The sequence below is a fragment of the Haliaeetus leucocephalus genome, unplaced genomic scaffold (genome assembly GCF_000737465.1).
Source record: "Haliaeetus leucocephalus isolate CR32 unplaced genomic scaffold, Haliaeetus_leucocephalus-4.0 Scaffold451, whole genome shotgun sequence".
Classification (NCBI taxonomy): Eukaryota; Metazoa; Chordata; class Aves; order Accipitriformes; family Accipitridae; genus Haliaeetus; species Haliaeetus leucocephalus.
In genome coordinates this window covers 6,478,463-6,503,462 of record NW_010972887.1, presented here as the reverse complement: position 1 = coordinate 6,503,462, position 25,000 = coordinate 6,478,463, and the positions used below count along the sequence as shown (strand labels likewise).

The window sequence follows — 25,000 nt, the reverse complement described above, 5'->3', positions numbered from 1 at the left end:
ATTTGCCCGGGTACAAGGCTCAGGAGCTTTGCTCTCGATTTACAGAAGCAGCCCTGTATATTCATCGTTTATATTTCAGTAAATTAAGGCTGAGAGGAAGAAAATGCCACGAATATTCTTTTTTAAATACAGAAAGTGTAATGCAGGGTCACAGATTTTAGGAAGAGGGCAGGTTTAGGTAAAGAAAAGTCATGTTAGCCGAGTGTCGCAATGCTAAAGGATGAATTGTGCAACCGTCAGCTAAACGAGAATTAAAATGTACATGAAAAATTGCAGCGTGTACTCCGGTGACCCGCACAAAGTGAGAAGCAGCGCAGAGCCTTCGTGAGCGTTTAATAATTTTTGGGAAGCAACTAGACACTGTAACTTCTCTTTACCGCAGAAGAAAATGACAATGAGGAAGGAAGTGCAGCAGAAATCTTGAACATTACCACTATTATGCAAAAAAAAAAAAAAAAAAAAAAAAACAAAAAGCTGTTAACTGTTTTCCCCTTGCTGACTGGGTAGACGTGCCCTCAGATGGAAAACTTCTGATACTTGTGACTCCTTACTACCAGAAATCACATGAGATGATCAAGGAAGAAAATCACAATAACTATATTTATATCTCAGGCTGAACTTCTCAGAAATACTGTACCTTGATTAAAATTTCTGGTAGGCTGCAATAAAAATATCAGATGCGAGACTGGCCCAGCAGATCAATTATCATAATTGACAACATTTTATTAATACATATTGAACTCCTAAATGTTTTGGACACAAGATATCCCCGTGAAAATGATCCTTAGAGAGGCAGAATGCCAGATCTGGGAAAAGAATCAAGGCTGGCTTGTCTGCTGTACAGTTTAAACAAATATTTTTCATCTGGTCTGCATATTCTATGCTTTTGTACAAATTTAGCATCTGTTTGTACCTGCATATTTTAACTTAAGAGCTTTCATTAATTTTTTTTTAAGCTTCAAAGCCATAAACATGTATATTTATACCACAGTATTGTACGCTGGTTGTAAAGCTCTGAATTAAGTCATTCTGTGCTTTAGTTTTGATTGGAATGATACAATTAGAACCTGTTATTCTACCAACTAATTACTTGTAGAATGTGACATCTGAAGAATACTACAAGATTACAAATTTAGGAATGAACTGAGAATGTGCTCTGTTTATATTATTCCCCCATCTTCAGTCAAATCATTGTCATGGAAATGGATTAATACTGGACCAGTTTCTGTCCTCATCAAAATCTTTCTCACAAAAAATGAGTAATAAGAATTTTAATGCTTCATGTATCAATAAGATTTTAATAGCGGGCTTTGATCTTCTTGCCAGTCTATCACTTGATTGGCCGAGCAGCATCCATCTTCCTGAATCATCATCGACTTGTGTTCATTTCTGGGAAATTCTCTTTTTTTTTTTTTTTTGTCATTGTTGAAGCATTTCTGGGTGCCTTCTGACATTTTATTTCTTACAAGCATGGCTAAGTGAAAGATTAAAGCAGATTTTTCACTTAAATCTCAAATACTAAATTCTCTCACTTAAAAAAAAAAAGAGACTGTGTGTTTGTGCATGTCTTCAAATAAAGAAAGGCTGGCATTTAGGAGAAGTTGAAAAGGCGAGAAAGAAACGCTATGTATATTTATTTTTGCCTGTGAAAACCCTTTGGAGGGTTAAATCTTAACCAGGCGGTATGTGTGAATACCTGTTGCACATGAGCTAACAAATTTGCAGCAAGAAACCAAGTTTGACAGGCACTCCGAGGCAGGCTGAAACATCTATGAAAATCAGCGTTCTCCCCAGTGATGGAGCTGCATCCAGCCTCTTCGAAATGCTATTTTAACTCCCTCCAAACCCCCAGTTTCATGGAGAGTAAACCGATCCATGATAAATACATAGGAAATAATTCTACACATATCATGCTCATTTGCATGTGAATTAACCCAATTTATGGCCATAAAGGCAGACTTTGTCAGCGCACAGAGAGTGCACAGAAGACGCAAACAAATCGTACGGGCAGAGAAGAACTGCCCACAGCTGAAATTTTGATATTAATACACGCTGCGCTTCAAATGAGGTTAAAATGATGATGACAGCTCGGAAGATCTGTGTGACGATAGATAGAAATAGAGATATAAGAACTTCTTACATCTTCCTCTTGTATTTGCAGTTTCTTCCAGGTACAGATCTCACAGTGTCTGTTAACTGCTTATTTCTTTTAAATACAGAAAAAAAATAGAAAAGAAAAGAAAATTCCCTTTTTATCACCCGGCTGCTTATTAGATTAGATTTTGGGAAAAGCCCTTCATTTACTCCGGACAAATAGTTCTGTTTTCCACCACTGGCTGTCATGTTTAAAGTAAATAAGTTCTCGTCCATCCAGCACCGCTGAACTCATTCAGTTGCCAGAACAAAGCCATTGTATAGAGGTCCACAACAGCCCTTTTCTCCCCTTCCCATAGCAGGATCTTCCCCGCTACAGCAGCGTGCTCCCTAGCTTTGTGAGCCAGTCAATAACCTGCAAACGCTAAAAAGTGTGCATGCTTCTTTCGCAGAAGAAATGAAGGAAGATTATGACACTATGGGGCCTGAAGCCACAATTCAGACCACGGGAAACAACGGTACAGGTAAGGGATCGCACGATACGAGCGGCGCTTTTCTTCGGTATCACGTAGAATTAGCTGTGCATGAAGAGAAGAAGTGACAAAACAATTTCTTTCTCATTTTCAGTTGAACAGTTGGGAAACATTTACCTAATTCTCCTGGTTTTTTAAATTTTTTTCCCCAATTTGATCACAACGGTGCAGCGACAAACTCCTTCGGTGAGAGTCCCTGCTCCCCCTCCCATGCCCCGCAACGTTTCAGCCCCTAACTCCTTTTAACTGCGTCCTTGTGAGCTAATAGTTTTCAGCAGCGTGAGGAGATGTTTTCCCAGCGAGGGTGCATCTCGTATAGTTTAAAGTAGCTGGACCAAGATACAGTAGTCTTTTAATGAGAGAGACTGTACAAAGAGCTTGATAATGAGGATGGGGCGCACCCTTCTTGGCAACCCCAGATTCGCATGGTGCACAGAGTAAGCTACTTCAGAGACTGAAAACATCTTTTCAGCAAGACACACATAAACCCCTGACATAGATACACAGACACACACACTTTAAATGCATATTTATGAGATTATTATGTTTCTGGCTAATCTTTTTTTTTTCCACTTTCCACATCTCTTTCTTTCCTCTCTTCTTAGAAATCAATACATTTTGTGGAACAAGAAAGGGGACAGAGATATTTAGCAGGCATCATCTCCGAGCCATCTCTTTTTTTCTGTAGCAAAGCAAAACAGCAAAAGGTTTCTGTTACTGTTTTCTAATCCAAATGAATTCAGGGGTTTACCATGTTCTTTCCAAAGGCCACAAGGCCCCAATCCATCCTCAGCACAGCTGAACGCCATACATCACCCAGTGTTTCTTTTGCTTTTTGTCACAATTTGAGATGTTGCAGATAGCCCTGATTTACACGGTTAAAAGTAAGAGATTTCTAGTATAAGTACATTTCTATGCATTCCATTATGAGTTTTAGTTCATAGGTAATGCCCTCCACAAATATTACTGTAAAAGGTGGTACCTAAGTCTTGCAAGGATTTTATTACTCACACTTTCCTAATGTTGGTAACACCCACATAAAACCCCAATGCTCTTATTAAGTAACACAAGAAATTTACTTTATAATTCTTGAGGGGGGAAATAATAGGAAAATAAAACCATGTCACTGCTTTTTTCATCCATTAGATTTACTATGCATGAAAGGCGGGTGGCACCAAGGCACAGTTTATCCTTATGTATATACTTAATGATGTTGCTGTACAGAACTGGATACATATGTATTTTAAAAGCTTTTTTACTTCCAAGGGACGTTAATAAAGCGACAAATTGTGCTTAGCACTTGGAGAAACAGGACTTTAAAAGACGTCTGATTCGGAAATAAGACTTGATGGTTATCTGCATTACCATTACCAGAGCCTTTGAGGTCTCCTATCAGTCCGTGTGACTTCCTTTGCACATATTTTCCTTACTATAACAGGCCTTGACTCTTTCATATTTGCAGTGTGGTCTGCTTGAGGGGGAAGACTTTGTGTCCTCTTAGCCCCTTCCCTTCCAGTATCTGATGGTGTCTTCTGCCTGCTCGACTTCGCCCTCACGGCATCTCTCTGGGGGCAGGGTGCCCTCGAGCCCCCCCGCAGCCCTGCCGCTAACCCCGCGTGGGGTCTCCTGCTGCTTCTGAAACCAGTTTTCTGGGGGAAAAGATAAAGGTTGCCCCTACCCGGCCTGGTGCAGTGCAAACTCGTGGTTCAAAGAGTGCTTTGCATTTAGGTGGCCTCTGTTTAAAAGGCAAATGCTGCTCTGGATGTTGCACCTGGCAATTCCTTCCCCAAACGTCTTGTGCAAAAGTCCCAGCCTCCTCTTTGCTCCAGCTGTTATTTGCTGCGATGGGCGGCTTGCTCAAATAATCATTACGAGTTGTCTAGTGCTCTGCTAGTGTTTAATTCGAATCTTTTATCACTGAGGCGTTCAGAGCTACCTCCTTCAGTGGAGGCTGATGCCTGGGTAGAGCATGTTTCTGTAATGACTGCAGTCTCCATAGTCTCTTAAGAGCGATGTCAGATTATTTAGTCATATTGAATCATCTGATAAACTAAACGCCTTTGCCAGTCTTTTCACCCTGAGTGGAAGATGCCAGGTGACTATCGGGAGCTGCAGCATCCTTCGCGTAGAGTAAAACTGAAGTGCCCCAACCGTTATTTGAGGAGGAAAGGGAAGAGGTCAGTCCCTGAGCTGCTCGAGATCCTTCCTAGCTAGTCTGGGAAATGTTCAAAGTTTTCTTCTTCAGCCCCGCTATAGGCTTTGGGCCTTTCTCGAGTGTTTGGCCTCAACTTTTCCCTGCAGGTAGTAAGGGGATTGAATATTGATGTTTGATAAAATAGCTGAGGTGAGGCTGAGACTCGACCCAATGACAGAAGTTGGATCAGTGACTCCATCTTCAGCGAAAGACACACCGCAGTGACCTTCTGGTGTCCAAGAAAGCCATTTGGGACTTCCTACTGATTAACATGGGCTCTTCCAGATGGGCCAAGAAGGTTTCTCTCAGTTAACACAACGTGCCTTTCCCTCTTGACGCCAGATCTTGCAGCGCTCCATGACCTGGGCTGAGCACAGAGATAGGAGATACAGCTTCAGACTCATTCACGTACATCCAACGGGCAAAGTTGCTGTAGGTGCATGCAACAACTGTGGTGTATTTTTAGCATCAAGTTCATTGTGGAATGTCATTAGGAGAGAAAGAAAACTAAACGAAAAAGTCTCCGTTATTAAATTATTCTACTAGTGTCAGAATGGCCACTTCCTAGTGGTATTTAAAAAAGAAATCTTGTTATCCATACATTAATCAGCTGCATTTTTATAATGAGCTATGGAGGCTGTATAGCGGAAAAGTAAAAGTGACCATCAGAGTGAAAATTTTAGTCTTTGGTCCTGCTAAATTAATTTGTAAATATTTCTGGGATTTCTGAAATGGTTTACTGGACAAAATGATGTTTTGCAGGAGGGTTTTTAAAATGTGAATGAATAAATTCCTATAGTTTATTTTATTGTACCTGTTACGGTTATTACAACTGAGATGTTTGCAGAAAATAGATTAACAAATTCCCTGTAAACAAACAGAAAAAAAAATCCTGGTTTCGATTGCTAACATCTGACAAGCTTCGAGTAAAGATCTCTTAATATAATTTAAAGAATGGAAAAAAACCCCCAACCCTTCAGAGGGAGGAAAACAGAAGTAAAACTTGGCAGGTTGGAGGACAGGCCGTTTTCAGGCTGTAATCTGTGTGTACCAATGGGGGCCTCTCACTTCCTGGCTAATGAAGGCTGTGGTTTTATTAGCTTTGTTTGCGATTAAGGGCAGCTATCACCATCTCGCAGGACGAGTTCCCACACAAAATAACTGGTCTCCCAAGCTCCTTGAACGTCTCTCTCACTTTATCTTGAAAGGTCCTAAATGCCTCCAAAGATAGCTTTCCTTAATGCGTTTTATTTTTATGTGACACGGCCACATTGGCTTTTGGAGCTGAAAATATTTCTGCTCTCCAGGCTCCAATAATTAATTAAAAAAAGACTTATTTGGTGAGGTCACCCGCTGTAGATCGCGCTGAAATTCTTGCCTCGCAGGAGGGGATGTGCAACGTGTGTGCAGTGTCAGTCCACGAGGAATCTGGGAACATGACTTTCTGCATGGAAAACAAATTAGGGCATGGAGGGGGGAAGCAAGCCTTCCCCCCCCAGAAATCGAGAGAGAAACCTAATGGTTATCAGATGGGTCTTTTTAGTAACACTGGGTGAGCTTCCAGCCATGTCGGAATTGTCAGTAACATCGCGGGTGAGAAACCAGATACACATGCTCACCTTTTGCTATTTATGTTAATCTGCAGTGTCGCAGCACTGGTTGTATTGTTTCAGTTAAGGATCTGTCAGCTTTTCCACTAAATCCCCTTGTTTTTAGGGGTTTATAATGTAGACATAAACATTTGCTTTAGCTCCCCGATTGCATGCACAGACATAGAAGCTAAATAATCCAGAGAATTAGGAAGCCAAGGCCAGTAATATCGCAGTGGTCCTCCGCAGCCTGTTGGATCAGCCTCCAGATAGACTTGGGGGCCGGGAAGGAAGAACCTCGTTTGGGTTCGAGCTTGGGACTGAAGCTCCTAATATTAACTCAGGCCTTGCTCGGTAGCTTGAATCCCCATCCTATAAATGCGGTTGCAAGCTCCAAAAGTTCCCAGCCTGCCTGGAGGAGCAGAAGGACACATGGAGCCATCCCTTAGAGCCGTCCCACCTTTTCCTCTTCCTGCTCCCATATCTCCTCTCTGGAGAAAAGCTCTCTTTCCCCTGCTTCACAGGTGGCATTTATTGGGTCATGGCCTGAATCTGGAAAAAAATAAACTTGTTTTCTTTGGATCTATCGCTAAGCCAAGGGAAGGAGCGGAGACGGGGTAGCGTTAAGCCGGAGGGTGGGTGATCTTGCAACAGTTGGGAGATCTAGGCATAGCAAGGGAATGAAAAGTCATGTTTCCAATGTAAGAAGTAATACCTCAGCTTTGGTCTGATAAAAACGAAGTCAAAAACATAGTCTGATGCTTTTGTGCATAAGGTGTACTTCGGTAACCACCATTTTGTTATATTTCTCTCACAGCAACAAAATGGAGGTAAGGTACTCGGTCTTGATCTCCATACTCCCCTTCTCTAGAAGTTGCGCTTTTTGGGGGAAAAAAGAGATATTGCTTCTCATGCTAATAACAAGTGATACCAGAAGCTACAGAAGGACCAAGGGAGGAGCAGCTCCGTGGGGTTGTAGCGATTCCCTACAAACCCGCTGTGATAGGAATAGAAGTTTCTTTCCAAACATGGGGTCCCATGCCCCGTGCCATTTGGTCACTGTCACTAAAATACTGCAGAACAGTTGAGAAGCTGCTCAGCTCATATGAAAAACAGGGCTTATTTGTCTCAGCCAGAGGATTTGATTTTATCAGCTAAAGGAATGAGGTCTGCATAGACGAATATCTGCTTTTATCGACGACAGTGAGATGAGCGCTTCAAATCAGACGCTTTCAGGTTTCCAGTTGTGCCCCGGTCAGAGGCCACGACTCATTTTGACTGCCAGCATCACCTTGCATTTTTGTAGGAAACTGAGGCAAAGCATTTACCCGTTTTTAAACACCAAGGAGCTGGTTAGTCTCTCATTTCCAGTGGTCACAAACCGGTGTAACCCTGTAGGGCCATAACCCCTTTGATTTCCGTGAGTTTACTCCATATTGCTCCCTGGCATCAGTGAGAGCAGAATCGTGCCATTTAATATTTTACTTTTACATGAACTGTAGAATAGTTTATGGCATTGCCTCATTTTCTTATTTCACCTAAGGAGAAATACATTAAAAATGTAATCGATCATAAGCTGTTCTTTTCATTTACGGTCAGTTAAAAACAAGTATCTTTAATTCCCTGCCACCAACTGTGTCTTCCAAGACTTGTTAATAAAAAAAAAAAAATCAGAGAAAGAAAATGATCAGCTCTTTTTTCCTGGTATAATTATATTAATATTTGTCCACAATGTCCCAGAATTTTTAAGGTCTTTTCTGTATGCAGTGTTCATACATGGAGGAGAAGAGCGTATTTTTAATAACAGGATGTTTTGTGGTTGAGCATGTATTATGTTCCATGGACATTGCATGGACAATAAAAAATAGGGTTTACACTTAAGGAAAAGAAGGAAAACTCTTGTACAGACCGTAAAAGTGGTTTTAGGCTTTGTGTCCCTGTTACGGTCTAAAACATGCGGTTCTATCTGTAGAAATCTATGAAGCGATACCCTTTTTTTTTTTTTTTTAAACAACCTATTCTCCTATTGTTGAGTTAATTTTTCAGGGAGGAAAAAAAAAAATGAAGGGAAGATGATGCGAGCAATTCTCTTCTCGTGCCTGCCGTGGAAGGGCAGCCCAAGGCAGGGCCCATGTTGGAGGAGGAGCAGTTGTGGTCTTTACTACCTGCAACTACTGTCTCCTGCGCGGGGACTGTCTTGGGTTCTGGGGGCGGCTAAGCTCAGTCCTGTAGGTCAAGCTGTGTTCATGCCAAAAGCCACGGGTCCCCCAGGAGCCCCCTGAAGGTTCAGGTTCCACAGATGAAGGATTACCTGCATTACCCAAGCCTCCTAAACTTCTCCTGCTGCCCCACAGAGCCCACGTTCCTGCTAATTTAACTGTCCGCCCTTACCTCCACCCACCCCGGTGGAAAGCCCACATTAATTTTATTAGCAGCTGGAGCAAGACCGATGAGAGCGAGGATCCAGCTGCAGCCCCAGCCTCGTAGCTCCAGTACACCAGTTCAACCTCCGCGTACCGATGCTAACCGACCCGCGCTCTCGGGGAGGATGCGCTCAAACCTCCTTTCTTTTCCCCTTCTCTCGTTTTAGTGAAGAACGCAAATTGCACGTCGGACTTTGAGGAATATTTTGCCAAAAGGAAACTGGAGGAAGGAGATGGGCACGCAGTTAGCATAGCGGAGTACCTGCAGCGCAGCGACACAGCCATTATTTACCCCGAAGCCCCTGAGGAACTGTCTCGCCTTGGCACTCCAGAGGCCAATGGGCAAGAAGAAAATGGTGAGGCTGTAATTCATTTTTAGCCAGTATCCTGACCTCGTGCAGCTGTTGCAATTATAAATGCACTACATGCCTGGGTGTTTACCTTAAAAATTGAAGAACAGCTGCAGCGGCATGGAATTTCATGAGCAAAGATCGGGGTTGTAATTTCAGTGTATTGTGATTTTTTAGTCAGCAAATTTGTATTATTTGGCGGGTGAACCGACGGGCTGAATTTAAACGGGGAAAGGCTGCTGCTCCACTTGAGAGTTTGGGAAGTTTTAGTAGAGTTTTAGTGCACCACAAGACGGGGTAGCCAGCCTATCGCTCTCCGATGCCTTGACAAATAATTGGGAAAGCGTCGGTGGGAAGGATTTGGTCAATGGCACGAGTAACGTAACTAGCCGGGGCTGGAATGCGAATCGCCGATCGATCGGGAAAAGTATTTCTTAGTTTTCCAGCCAGCGAGGTCTGCCGGCGGAGCGATGCCCGTAATTAATTTCCTAGTGGGGTCTGGAGCGGGTCCTGCGAGTCTGCCGTGGGCGTGCGCGGGTGCCGGTGCCTCCCGCCGCCGGTTGGAAGCGCCGTCCCTCCCTCTCGGGCAGCAGATTGCAGCGATTCCTCTCATACCATCCCGGGCAATCAGCCCATGAGCTGCCATTGATTTGCTGACCTTTTGGCCTGCCTTTCTTTCCTCCCCCCCCTTCCCCGCCATCCCGGGGCGCAGACCTGCCACCTGGAACTCCAGATGCCTTCGCCCAACTGCTGACCTGCCCCTACTGCGACCGGGGCTACAAGCGCCTGACGTCCCTCAAGGAGCACATCAAGTACCGCCACGAGAAGAACGAGGAGAACTTCTCGTGCCCTCTCTGTAACTACACGTTTGCCTACCGCACCCAGCTCGAGCGGCATATGGTGACACACAAGCCAGGGACAGATCAGGTGGGGGGCTGGTTTTAAGTGATTTCTTTCCGTAATAACCCCTTAGAGAAACGATATTGCTTTGATTGGCAATCATTATTAATTTTTCATGGCATTTTGAAGATGCAGATCTTTTAATGGTAATAGCTTTAATTGAGGTCTAAATGATTTTTTGATGGTCTCTTCTAATATGATTTAATAGTCTTATGTTCACGATCGAATGAGTGTGTTAATTTCTAATTTAGAAATTTTATTTGCACTTTAACTTGACTTTAGTTCGTTTTTATGTTCCTCAAAAAGTGAATGAAACTGTAGCATTTTAATTATACATTATTAAACATCTCAGCAATTTTAATTCCATTTTTCACCTAGTTTTACTTTGCAGTGTTGCAAAGAGGAGCTCCAAGACATACTAAAAGATCCGCTAATATTTTTTCATTACTTTTTGAGTAACCTTTTCAATCACGTGAAATTATGCGTGTTTTGTATAACCGTTTGTTAAACATAATTACGCATTTTTAGAATAACTCTTCCTACAGTACATATAGGCTATCATTTGTGATTGTGCCACTAGCACACGCACGCGCTAGAATCGCAGCATCGCTATCATTTGTGTAGCCCGGCAGAGTATCTGCGATAAATCAAAGCACTTTTTTCCTCGATGTGATGCATGTAATATTATATCAGTGCTGCATTTAAGGAAATGCTGCATATCTCAAACAGGTGACTGAGCTTCCCTCGTGCTCCTAAACAGGCTGGCGATAGACCTGTGCCACAAAACTCTTTACATACCAGCAGAAAAAACTGCTCCTGTCCTCGCCAGAGAATTACTTCTGAAAACCCATCCTATGGAGGGCTGTAATGGAAACTCAAATGGCACGGTTAAAACTTAAATAAATAGATGTGTGCATTGTGTCAAATTATAAAGGCTTTATGCCATATTTATTTTTCTTAAAAACCTGAAAATCATGATCGGCTGTATTTCTCTTGGTAGGTTTTTCTCAGCATAAGGTAAATTCAGTTAGGCAAACACACATCTCCTAATCGCGCGATTTTTGCAATTAGCATTAAGAGAACCGTATCTTTTGTTTGATCTTAAATCAATATAAATGATTCTAGAGCGGTTTCTCCTATTCTTTCCTTCCCGTGGCTTTTCCAGTAGACAAACACATTTTCACATGTGTATTTTTCCTAACCTGATCCGCCGTAAAGTTCTTTCTTTTGCTTCGTATCATTAAAAACACCAGGGGGAAAAAAAAAATCAAAACAACAAACCACCAAAACCCGCCTAGATATTTATCCAACGTAACCGCCTGAAATTTCACATGCGAGAGCACGCCGGTGCTGGCGCATTATGAATGGTAGCTTTGGTGTTGAAAAGTCCCCTCATTTGCTCATGGCATTTACAATTAGTAAATTAAAATGATTGTATCATATTAACAGTGGCACAACTAAAGTTTATAGTAGTCCTCGGAGGGCGATGGGGGGAGACAAAACAGCTGTTGCTGTTTGTTTATGCAACTCAGCAACATATGAGCGCGGGTCCCTCAATGGCGCGCGGCGGGCTGGGCTCTGCTTGATCTTTGAAGGTTGCTGCTGTTTGAACAAACCTCCCTGTGTCCCATGTAACACCATCTGTCTCGCCAGGAATGTGGGAAGAGGCAGCACACCCTCGCAGTTGTCATACCGTTTCGGCGCTGCCTTTTTTTTTTTTTTTTTTTTTCCCCCTTTTTTTTTTTTTTTTTCCCCCCCCCCACCCCCTGCTCCTGCAATAGGCTTTTGTGTCGTGGCCGCCTGCAAAAGGCTGACCTCCTACCTTGAGCATCCAGAGTGGTTGGCTGCATTATTATTAATATTATTAGATTTCTTAAATTTTTTTTTTTTCCTCTCCAAATTCAAAGTCACGGGGCTTTTCGTGCTTGTTGCAAAAAGGTCAGCTGCCTTTGATTGTATCTTTATGCCACTTTTAACTTTCAACTTTCCCTCACCCCTTAGAAGAGCACCGGGGGAAAACATGGCACGAAAGGTAGCTCAAGTCTTCCCTGCTGCTCTGTGATTTCAAAAACCACTTCCAGCAGCAGCTCATGCCGAAGACGCAGTCTCTTCTGCTTGATAATGAATTAAATCTTACACGAAATGCCACTAACGACAGTATTTCTGTCTTTCCTACACACGCAGTAAACAGAATTTTTAAACAAGCGGAGTCCCACATGTTCAGAATCTGCTAGGAATATTAAGAGCCACAAATCTTCTTATAAAACAGTTTCTCTCATCATAAGATACCTTAAAGCAACACATTTCTGATGAGAGACTTAGGAAATAATTCTAAAGCAAATATCGAATGCTCATGTGAAAGTACTTTCTCATTTGTTTCGGTTTACTGCCAACATTTTGATTTTTATTGCAACACTGATGAGACAAATAAATGTACATGCAGACCTTTGGGTCCGCTTGATAAATTCAGAGCCACATTAATTTCGTTTTTGTTTTTTAAGCTACAAATTCATGGTTTCTCTTGCATACAATTCATGTTGGTGTCTTTTTTTTTTTTCTTCTCCCAGCACCAAATGCTGACCCAAGGAGCAGGCAATCGCAAGTTCAAATGCACTGAGTGTGGCAAGGCCTTCAAATATAAACACCATCTGAAGGAACACCTGCGAATTCACAGTGGTGAGTAGCGGAGGTGCTGGTGTGCTCATTTGCATTTTGTTTAATTAGCTGAGTTTTAAAGACTGCTTAAAATTTACACAGTTCTGCTTCTGGCTTCTTGGAGCTACTAAGGTATTTCATAAGTGATATCTGAGTCATCCTCATTTATCATGCTGTTAATACCACGGTCTTGCTGAAAGATTTGGAAATAGTAAAGCTTCCTGCAAATAATACAGGTTGTTTGTTCGGCAGTTTGAGTTCAGAAGCGTTAGCTCACTTCTGTGCAGTCGGACCCTGAAGAGTCCATTATATTTTCCATAACAAAAAGTCCCCCCAAGTGAAATACAGCTCATATTCTCAGCTAACGAGTTAGCGCAAAGTGTCTCATATTGAATGGCTTGTGCATTTTGGCTCCTCCTGCTTGATGCACCGTTCAGCACACGAAATGCCGCTGGGCTCTGCTCAGGGCACAAACCTCCACCGGCTGACGTGGAGGTCCTAACATCAGCACTCAGTTTCTCACACCATGCTCATTTCCAGTGGAAACTCCTTTTTTTTGGAAAAAAAAAAAAAGAAGAAGAAACAAATAAAATTTGAACAGTCTGGATTTGATTTGATCCCCTTTGTCACGGGGTACTTACCTGTGACTTGCAATGGTCAGTCTGGAGCCGATCTCACACCGTGGCGGCTGTTGCCGGCTGGAGACCGTGGGTCCAAACTGATCCCAAGACCCGTAGGAAGAGGAGGGTAAAGCAGTGGTGGTGTGTGGCCGTTTCCATAGAATTAATATTTTCCTCACTATTAATCAGTGGATACACAGACAATCAGTTGGGTATCAAATGCGATCGCTTGCAACTAGAGCAGCAACAAAGATAATTAACGTTTGGTTTTAATTATCATTTTAGGTGAAAAACCATATGAGTGTCCAAACTGCAAGAAACGTTTCTCCCATTCTGGCTCCTACAGTTCGCACATCAGCAGCAAGAAGTGTATTGGTTTAATCTCTGTAAATGGCAGAATGAGAAACAATATCAAGACGGGTTCTTCTCCTAATTCTGTATCTTCCTCTCCTACTAATTCAGCCATTACACAGCTGAGAAACAAGCTGGAGAATGGCAAACCACTTAGTATGTCTGAACAAACAGGCCTACTGAAAATTAAAACAGAACCACTAGATTTCAATGAATACAAGGTTCTTATGGCCTCACATGGGTTTAGTGCAACTAGTCCTTTTATGAATGGTGGACTTGGAGCAACCAGCCCCTTAGGAGTTCATGCTTCTGCTCAAAGTCCGATGCAGCACTTAGGTGTAGGGATGGAAGCACCATTGCTTGGGTTTCCTGCGGTAGGCAGTAATTTAAGTGAGGTGCAGAAGGTCCTACAGATTGTGGACAACACGGTTTCCAGGCAGAAAATGGACTGCAAGGCTGAAGAGATCTCCAAGTTGAAGGTTTACCACATGAAGGATTCATGCTCTCAAGCCGAGGAACAAGGAGTTACCTCCCCCAATATTCCCCCTGTGGGTCTTCCAGTAGTAAGTCATAATGGTGCCACTAAAAGTATTATTGACTATACATTAGAGAAAGTCAATGAAGCCAAAGCTTGCCTCCAGAGCTTAACCACAGACTCGAGGAGGCAGCTCAATAACATTAAAAAAGAGAAGCTGCGAACCCTAATAGACCTGGTAACTGAAGACAAGATGATAGAGAACCATAACGTATCCACTCCATTTTCATGCCAGTTCTGTAAAGAAAGCTTTCCTGGTCCCATTCCGTTGCATCAGCATGAGCGTTACCTGTGTAAAATGAACGAAGAAATCAAGGCAGTCCTTCAGCCTCATGAGAACATGGTTCCCAACAAACCTGGAGTGTTTGATAAGCAAACCCTCTTGCTGTCATCAGTACTTTCTGAGAAAGGAATGACTAGCCCCATCAACCCATACAAGGACCACATGTCTGTACTTAAAGCATATTATGCTATGAATATGGAACCCAACTCTGATGAACTACTGAAAATTTCCATTGCTGTTGGCCTTCCTCAGGAATTTGTGAAGGAATGGTTTGAACAAAGAAAAGTCTACCAGTATTCAAGTTCCAGGTCACCATCACTGGAAAGGGCCAGTGCCAAGGTGGCGCTGGCTGCCACCAACAACACTCCCACTAAAGACTCTTTGTCAGCCAGATCTCCAATAAAGCCTGTGGACTCTATAACTTCACCATCTATAGCTGAACTCCATAACAGTGTTACTAATTGTGATACTCCTCTCAGGCTAACAAAACCTCCTCATTTTACCAATATTAAACCAGTTGATAAATTGGACCACTCTAGGAGCAATACTCCTTCTCCTTTAAATCTTTCTTCCACATCTTCTAAAAACTCCCACAGTAGTTCTTACACTCCAAACAGTTTCTCTTCTGAGGAGCTTCAGGCTGAGCCTTTGGACTTGTCTTTACCAAAACAAATGAAGGAACCCAAAAGTATTATAGCCACAAAGAACAAAACAAAATCTAATAGTGTAAATTTAGAACACAACAGTGTTTCTTCATCATCTGAAAACTCAGATGAGCCACTGAACTTGACTTTTATCAAGAAGGAGTTTTCTAATTCAAATAATCTGGATAAAAGCACTAACCCAGTATTTGGTATGAACCCATTTAGTGCCAAACCTTTATACACAACACTTCCACCACAGAGCGCATTTCCCCCAGCCACTTTTATGCCACCAGTCCAGACCAGTATTCCTGGGCTGCGACCATACCCAGGACTAGATCAGATGAGCTTCCTACCACATATGGCCTATACTTACCCAACTGGAGCAGCTACTTTTGCCGATATGCAGCAAAGGAGAAAGTACCAGCGGAAACAAGGATTTCAGGTAAATTGTTGCAACCGTTTTCTTTTGAAAGGCTACAGTCGAGTATTTTGTGATATGTCCTCTTGCAGAAGAAAAAGCCCAAAGCTATATTCAACATTTCCAACAAAATTAGCAGAGCTTACTTTAGTCCGACTGTGCGAAAATGCAGTGGAGTAGGAAAACAAACTGCAATTACCTTAAGAATACCTCTGCTTGGATTCAGAAGCAGTATCTATACCTTTGAATAGGCATAACGCTTACGGTTTTATTCCGTTAAGAGCTCAGTCATTTCTTACTAGAATTGTATCTAAATAATGATAATAATAACAATAATAATGTCCATGAAAAATCCCATCCTGCAGGAAAAAAAAAAAAAGAAACTGTGTAGAGAAACTGAGCTCTGCAGGGCATAACTACATTTCTCCATGGGGAAAGGGAGCAGTAGGAGACCTCTTGGGAATCACCCCCGCACTTGGACGCAAAGCTGCATCCCTCCAAGCGGAGGTCTGTATGGCCTCGTAGCAGCTCTATCCCGTTGAAAGCCCTTCAGAGCTTCCTTCTCCGTGTTTTTGGGGGGATTGTTCACCCACAGTGCATGGGAGAGGCATTCTCTCTTCTCACGAACGTCTGGGGGATGAGAAATGTTGACGCGTTGCTTTACCATAGCCCCTTCCTTCAGCCCACCTACTGCCCTTCCCTGACTACCCATCCTCTAATCCTGCCAGTCATCTGGAACAGCTTTGAAAAGACCCACGGATTAAATGAAATTATTTGGAGGGGTAGCAGCTAGGGTCTTTAATCGCAGACAAAGTCTTTCGCTGGACACGTAATCTGGGTCAGCACTTCTTCATGCCTGGGTACAACCCTTAATCCTTTTCTCAGGTCGTCCCAGAGTTAATACGTGAGTAGTAAAGGATTTCGCCGCTTGCGTGCCTACAGCAAAGAGCCGCTCTACAGAAGTCACGTACTTTTATAGCTTTTTGCTGGGTGTATTCAAATATAATGTACAGAGTTTAGTTAAATGAGATTAACTGATTATAGATTAATAATTTTTTTTTACATTTGCGCATGTTCCCCTATGTCCTATTATGGTCGATTAGTAATTTTACTGACTAGTAAATGTTTTATAGTTTCAAATGTGAAAATCAGGTATGGTTTTACATTACAGGCTGTAATCCCTCTTTGCACAATAGGAGCATAAATAGCACTGCACCTCCATAACAGCTGTTCCACTATTCCAATTTACAGTACATCTGCCCTCTTTGTAAATGTATTTAAGCCTATTTAATCTTCTCTAATATTAATTAGTGCAAACCTAGTCTAAGAACACCGAACTGTGTGATAGCAAATGGAAATGTATGTTATCATGCAAGTTTGCACTCTCTTTGGATCAAGACAAAATAAATATCAAGAAATTTAATAATTTACTGATCCACATTCATTATTGCTTAATGCTGACGGCTGTTTTAACATAGATAGAACATTGATAAAAAGTGTTATTAATATTCCCTATTTCAAATTACAAAATTAAATATAAAAATATAGCTTGAGGCCTTTAGTCGGGAGACATACATTTAAATGGATTGCATAATAATAACATTTGTACCTAAATATAAAATTCAATTAAAACCTTTCTACAGATACAGAATATATCCAAGTTTCACTGTTTTGAAAGGAATGATCTCTTAGCTGTTGCTTACACTCACCCCTGTAAAATGTTACAAATACCTTTTGCCATCCACAAAGAGCCTCCCCTTTGCGTTTTCCGCTCCTTGAAAATATTTAGTGCCAATATGATAAACAGCGTCCGCTTGCGTAAATCATATTATTGCAGAGCGCTCAAAACCAGAAAGTCGGGTGCGGGCAGAGAAGTAGGAGGCTCCTCGTAGAGTTCCCATCAGCTGTAGTTTCATTACCGACGGGTTCCTAAGCCAAGAGGGACCCCCATCCTAAGCAGAAATGATTTTAACTTTTCTGGGGAGGTTGGTTCCTCTGGGGGAAGGAGCGGTGGTGGAAGCAGGTGTCGCTGACGGGTGGTTCCCTCGCAGGGAGAATTGCTTGATGGAACCCCAGATTACATGTCCGGCCTCGACGACATGACGGACTCCGACTCATGTCTGTCCCGAAAGAAGATCAAGAAGACAGAAAGTGGCATGTACGCGTGCGACTTATGTGACAAGACATTCCAGAAGAGCAGTTCCCTGCTGCGACACAAATACGAGCACACAGGTAGGGCGGCCGGCTGCGCGCGCCGAGGGGAGGGTTGAGGTCCGTGCTATGCTCCTTGCAGTGTTTCATGAGTACGCTTGTGCAATGAACGGTTCAGCAGGTGCTGAGGCTCTCAACAGGGAAGAAATACTATCTTTTGCTCAGTTCAACTTATATTTTCTTTTTTTTTTTTAATGGTCATTGCTTGGGAAAGGACTGTTGGATGCGATGGGGTGAATCTTGGCAGGTGCTAGGTGAGCTCGTGCCATGTCAAGCGTGGTGGCAATCGTGGCGCTCAGCATCTCGCAGGATGAGCCCTCTTCAAATAAGGCAGGCCCTAGCACTCAGAAAGGACTGCAGTTTGGTCAACACAAAGCCTGGCACGGGAAGGAAGAGTGACAGTGTACTTCTTGTTTCTTAGACACTATCTTACCCCGCACCGTTTAATCCAGTAGAAAAACTTCCACTGACGTTAGCAGCGTGAGAGCTGGCTCTGGCCAAGTTATCTGAAAGTAAACAGCTCACGGGGGTTGCTCTCACCGTGATTTCGCACGCCAGCAGCACAGGCAGGTTGCATTTCGCTTTTTCACTTCTCAGTTAATGCCCAGGGAAGGTTTCCTTCTTTCCCGAGTAGGAACTGATTATCGTTTAGTTCAAGGAAGCTTGCCAAAGCTCACCGCGGATTGTCAGCTTAAAAAATATTTTGGTTTGAAAAAGACCCTCCATCACACCTATGCTGGCCGTGGTTGCCCTCGCGGGCAGCGCTCCCTTCCCTGCTGTCAGCCAGGACAGGCATGAGCCCGGAGGTGGAGGGCTCTCCGAGGGGGACGCATCGGCTCAGCACGTTTCAGTTAGGGGAAAACGGGACTGGAGCTCCCCAAATAATAGAGATATCAAGTTCTGTTAGACAAAGGGAATGTGAATTATCATGTGAATTATTGTGCAGCAGGACATAAACCAAACTCCAACTTCCTAGAGTTAGAAAAAGCTTACTCAGGAGGAAATTTTCCTTAACTTTGAAAGCTGAGTCCCACTTCAGGAAATGAAGCGAGTCACATCATCCTTCAATCTCACCATGTGACAGTAAAAAACTTATACCTCTCTATTAATACATCTTCCAGGCCACACATAACCATTTGGCATTTCACATATGAAAAATTTACAATTCAGAAGCGGGCTGTGCCTTTAAAAAAAAATTCTTTACTTTGTTATTTTTCCTTCTTACACTTTTCTTCCAAATTTTAGGCTAATCCCACAGGAAAATAAAAAAGGAAGTTAAAATACATGTGAGATTAGGAAAGAAAATTAAAAGCAACATTTTGGACTAGATCAGCTAATTCATTGGTGGAATGTGCTTCCCACTACATTATTCAGATCAAATTGTTTATTCAGTAGAAGAAGCTTTGAAGGCTTTACGTCCCTGCACCTTTCCTCTCCTGAATGATTTTATTACAGCCATCTGCAAACATTATGGTTTACTACACTACTACCGTAAAGCTCTTATGTTAGAACTGGCCTTCGTATATATCGGGATCTGGACATATGGTCGAATCCCATAAAGTTGGTAGTCCATAAGGTCGACAGACATATGGTTGAAAGGCTGAAAATTTGACAAGCTGAAATGTGTGCAATCACCTTGATTTGCAAAATAAACTGCATTTGTAAAAGCAAAAATATGTTCTGGTCTTTAAGTAGCACGGGAACCTACTGCCTAGAAAAATACCACACAGCTGCAGCGTAGGGACCTTGCCCCTTCTTCTTTGCTCTGTCCTTTTCGGCTTCTCAACACTACGTCCGTCAATTTTATGGGACTCAGCCTTATGATCCAGAACATGTATGCAGTGTCATATTTAATACGCTAGAACCACAGCACATCATCAAGCCCGAGCGTGGCATTTAGAGACAGGAAGGATGGTCTTGTGGCAAAGGCACGGGCGGTGAGGCTGAGCGTGCCGCGCTCTTTTCTGCCTTGCCACAGACTTCCTCTGCAAATTTCAGCAAATTGCTTCATCTTTCTCTCACCTTCGCCCATCTTTGAAATAGAGGGAAACGATACCAGCCCACCTCCCTGGGGTGTCGTAAATCTTAATTCATGCAGGCTGAAATCCTGCGATGGAATTCGCTATGGGAAGTGTGAAGTATTACTAAGGATGCGTTTGCTTTTTCGGAGCCTCCGCGCATCATGCTAACGTTGGATAGAGGTGGTTGGGAGCTCTGAAGACCTTGGCTGGGCTAGCCTCCATAACTCATTCACAGCCTTCAGGAGGCACGCCGCGCTGGGACTTTGGCTAATGGCTTAGCAGGCATCTTCAGTGAATTTCAAATTAATTTGAGAGGTTTTGGAAAAAGCTTGGGATTGCATGAATAACATAGGGGCGAAATTGCAGTCCGTGTGCAGTGGAAGGAACGGAATTGAACGTAAAACCATCTTCTGTGTATGGGGTCATTGTAAGAGTAGGGCCAGATTTTTCAGTCGACTTTTTGAAACCTAAAAAAGAGAAAAAGCTTCTTTTCTGCGTGTTTTGCTGTTTTCTGACCAGCTGATCACGATCCGTTGTTACTTCATCAAAAACATATTTTAGGAGGAATTGGAACACTTCCTGTCTTTCCTGGAGAAGCACAAATAGTGGATGTTGTTCATGCCGATGTTCTTTTTCCTATGTAAAAAAATCTATGTGCTTTTTTAGGTCTTTTCTCTGATATTTGAACAATCAGATTCTTACTTGTCACCACTTCTCACACTAGAACGAGGGTTAAGAGAGTCAGACAGAGGCCACGTTCCTGCTTTGCAGCCCCTAAAGATTTACCCCAGAGAAACTATTTGGCGCGAAAAATAACATTGACATGTAAAACTACATGAACTGCCTTAATCATGTGCTACACCAACTGTTGTAAAGGAGAAAACAGGAATGTCGTAGGTATTGCAGCGGAGCTGAGTTTCCCTGCCAAGGCAAGAAGAAGAATGGGATTTGGCCGGTTCTTTGTGTCAACCCAAAAACTTTCTGTAGGACCATGCGGCTGCAGATCAAGGAGCAATGTGATTACCTCTGTACACCATGCCTGCCACAGCTTGAGCACAGTAGAAAAAGGGACCCAAATTTCACAATCCATAATATTTAATTTATGCAGTATTAGTGGCATTCTGCAATAGCTTCTAGCTTCATGTGGAGAAGGAAAATTTATTGCATTACTGCAATGAGTGAATTGCATTGGTTCTGGCTGATCTGAAATTTAGCACAGAGGCCACTGCTTGTTGCAGGACCAAATTCTGCCAAGTTAATTTTGGGATGCCATTTAGTTTTCAGAGAAGTTATGTGTCCCTCTTAGAGTTTGAGTTTCACAAGCTCTTATTTCTTTAAAACCAGCAGCACTGTAATTAGGGCGCAGAGCATGGCAGGTAGTACAGAAATGCAGTGCTCACGTTATTTTCCTGTGAAGTCGTATGAACTCATCCTAACTTTGGTCAGGCTGAAATTAGTTGAGCGGATACTGCACGTGTCTAATCTCAGATTTCTCCAAGCTGCTTAGCCCAAGGTTCAAGGCCCTTCTCTTACTAAAGGTGAAGAACATGGTTGCATTCATGGCAAAACACTGGTGCCATTTGGCGAGCCAAAAAATCTTTGCATTGCAGATAAGGAGGGAAAACAGTAGCGGGTAAGTGAGCAGGAGAGCCAACAGAATGGAGCATCTAGAAATAGAGAAATATCCTGGCTCCTGGGTAGCAATCCAGCCCCCCTTGGTCACCAACACTGCATTGGGCTGATTCGGGAGTAAGGTGAAGGTTAGGGTTTGTTCTGCCGTCGTCAACGCCCACGTCTTCTACACACCAGCTTTATCGTAGCTTCGCAAGGAAACTCGCAGCGTGCCTGCTCTGCAACAAAAGCTGGAAATGGTTTTTCAGAATCCTACCTAGAAATTTTAAATCCTTTCATTGTTGTTCTATATTACATCATATTCTATTTTATTACTTGTGTGGGCTGTCGAGGGCCTCATAGCTGTGCTAGTGCTTTCATCCTTTCCTTTTCCACTGTATATTTTATTAAGACCTCTTTTTTATTTTTGTAGCTTTCATGCTGATGCAAGCACTAGTTTTATTTCCAGATTGATTCTGTAAACTAAATATTGTTCTTGAGCCTGGTAGCAAATCAGCTCTCTCTGGCTAGTATTTTGAATTCCCAGCTCAGGAGTTTTCTTTATTTAGAGCTTGATTCATTAAAAATTTACATGCTATTTAAAGGTTATTTTTTCTTGCTTTACTCTGATACAAGTTTAGAATTCCCCATTTTACACTCAAATAAAGAAAAAAAAAAGGATATATTCTATGCTTGTGAAATTTGTTCTGTAGACAAGGTCTCCTATTCAAAATGGAACAGGTGCAGCTTGGGCAATTATATATAAATTGCATTTATCTTGCACCTTTGACCGCTTTGCTGTGCTCTGGCCGCTAATCCATCTCCATTGGGACTACATCTAACATCCAAACCCCCAAGCAGCTTCAAAAGAACTGCCTTTAAAAAATAAAAACAAACTGTCACAAAAATGTTTCCTTCTTTCCTCCAAAGAGTGGGATTTCTGTTTGGCCCCCTCCTATAGAAAAAAGACCCACTTGCCTTAGGCAAAGGCTGGGTGATATTTAGTCTGGGACCAGTGACAGCTTATGATCTGATGTCTTATGACTTTTACACCACTGCAAATGGGAAACGCATAGCTTTTCAGTCAAAGAGTTTTAGCCCAGGAAGACTGAGAGATACTTACTGTTAGAGATTTTGTTGCTTTATTTTCACAGAAATGCAATTTTAGAGACTTTGCAAACAGATTAGTTATGATTTCCCCTCTGTAAATTGAGCGCAGATCCCTGTGGGAACCTCTTTTTGCAGGTGGTGGAATAAAAAAAAAAAGCCCTAGCCTTTCCTTTCTATATTCGAGAGAGATTTATCATTTGGTTTCACTGCAAAACGTGGCTTCTACATCACGCGTCCACCGGACGACACCCAAGGGTTTCGTGAGCCCTCCTGTGAGCTGCCTTAGGTATCTCTCTCCTAGCTCCATCCCTCACCGTCGACACAGGTCATCTCAGATGAGACTGGGTAAAACCTGTGGGGTGGGATGTTCAAATCGCTTTCCTTTCGTCCCATCTCTTCTCCCCTGATGTTACGACATTGCACGACAATGCTCTCACTGTGTGTTAGCTAAATAGCTGACAAAGCAGCCAGGACTACCTACGATCGCGGGTTCTTCCCATCCACCTACAATTGTAGGTTCTCCCCATCCATCTCCAGTTGTAGATTTATCCCCATCCCCAGTGTAAAATACCTCACTTCAGCTTTATTTTATGGCCTACTAATGCATTGTAGGGATTAGGCGCTCCTTTTAAATGGCTGAAATACTGGGGGTTTTGCACACGGGGGAAACAAATAATTCTTCCGCAAATGTTCGGAAACCCGATACATTTAAAAACATATTTCAATTAGTGTTGTAACAGCTGCATGCTGCGCGCTGCTAAGGTATGTTGTGTGGTGTCTGAACAAAGAACTTTGCTCAAGCTGTCATGTTCCCTCAGATCAAAACCGAGTCCTTGATATGGATGTGGTAGACTAAATAGCTCTAGTATAGTCTTTTTAGTAACAATATAAATTAATATGAAAATATGAAGTATTTTAATCTTCTCGTTTCTAAATTAATTTATAAAATATGGATGATTCCCTGCCAGGCTACCTCTGCGCTGGCTGCGGGGGAGCACGAGCAGGAGGTGCAGCGTTGAACGAACGCCGTGTGGAAGGGATGAGCGAAGCGGGCAAAGATTGAGGGACGAGCACATCGCCCAACCGTGGGGACGGGCGGGTGGAGGCAAGTCTGGTTGAGAAGCCATGGAGGTTGCTGAGTTCTGTTTGAGGAGAGGAAAAGTGCTGGGCAACTGGATGGAGAAGGGTGTAGTGGGCATCAAATGTGGCGCGCATCCGAAAAATCGGGCAATTTGAAGTAACGGAGAGGGAGCGGCGTTGTGGAGAAGTGGAACAAGACAAGACAAGGGTTGGGCTTGTTAATGGTAGGGAAAAGTAAGCCAGAGGGAGGGACTGAGACAGCGTGGGCAGTTCAGTGAGGAGAAGGACACAAAAAAACGGTGCCGAGGAAAAGCAGAAGGTGTATGGGGAACAAAAAGGGAACAGAATTAGCGACTGTGGAGATCGTAGCAAAGGGACAGTAGCGTGTTGAGCTGAGTGGGCTCAGCAGGACAGCTGGGATGAGGCAGGGACGCAGGCAGGCGTATCTGGTGCATCCAGCTGGCTGGTTGGTAGCGTTGGGAAAGCTCCCACCTCGCCCGTGAGGGTTTTCTTCTGGCACCGCTGGGGTTTAAGGAGTGCTTAGGTCAAGAGTGCGTTGAGATTTGAAGCTAATTGGAGTAAGCGACTTGCTTGTGCTAAAATCTCCCGAGCTAAGACTGTGGGATTTCCCCATCGTGGCAAAACTTGGGTTCTGAATTGCAGGTAGCCGCCTCCCAGCTCTGGATTCGGTGCACCCCCAGGTCAAGGCTGGAGGTTCAAAGCCAAATTATGTGTACAGCTCAAAGCCCGGAGTTTTCTTCAAGCCTGACTTTTAACCAACAGGTTAAATTGGCAGAAATGCATATTTAGGAAACAGATCATAAAAGCAATACTGCTATAATTCAATATATCAAGCTCGAATTTTCAATTTTACTGTTAAGGGAAATAAAGAAAAAAAAGAAACCCTGCATGTGTGCAAGCTTAGGAAACTCTCATACAAAGAAATGTAGTTTGAGTCCCAATTTCCAGGCATCCACTAATTTCCCTGTCACTTGGGTTATTCTGTCTGTGGTTTCTCCTGTATTTTCCTTCCTGCCAGATCTCCCCTTCATTTCATAACATACGATTTTTGGCTTCCTTAAGCATTCGTTAATCACACCTTATTAAATGTGAACTTTCACAGTGGGACTTGAAGGTAGCTGTGACTAGATCGGGCAAAAAATTAGCATATTCCCTGGTATTCGTTCTTAGCGACTTTGCTATGGAAGTGGAATTTTTTTTATGCCTGACATTCCCTGCTCTCGAGTCCCAGCAGCGACTGCAGGGGAAAAGAAAGCAGATCAGGTTCATAAAGGAGCAAGTTGAATTTTCCTCGAAGTAGAGATCTTTCAGTGGTCTGAAAACATTTTTGGGGGGGGGGGGGGGGGGTTTTTTTTTC

The 25,000-nt window shown here is 42.9% G+C and overlaps 1 protein-coding gene across 3 annotated transcripts in view; it reads left to right on the top strand.

Annotated features, from left to right (window-relative positions):
* ZEB2 (zinc finger E-box binding homeobox 2) overlaps window positions 1-25,000 on the top strand; it is a 114,974-nt gene that overhangs the window by 86,230 nt on the left and 3,744 nt on the right. For 2 of the 3 annotated variants that reach the window (XM_010575193.1, XM_010575192.1), the window contains exons 4-9: window positions 2,547-2,618; window positions 9,001-9,189; window positions 9,896-10,110; window positions 12,651-12,759; window positions 13,644-15,613; window positions 17,641-17,821. In XM_010575193.1, coding sequence (XP_010573495.1) covers window positions 2,547-2,618; window positions 9,001-9,189; window positions 9,896-10,110; window positions 12,651-12,759; window positions 13,644-15,613; window positions 17,641-17,821 — 2,736 coding nt within the window. The remainder of the gene's footprint in view (window positions 1-2,546; window positions 2,619-9,000; window positions 9,190-9,895; window positions 10,111-12,650; window positions 12,760-13,643; window positions 15,614-17,640; window positions 17,822-25,000) is intronic. The other variant, XM_010575194.1, reaches the window with a different exon arrangement.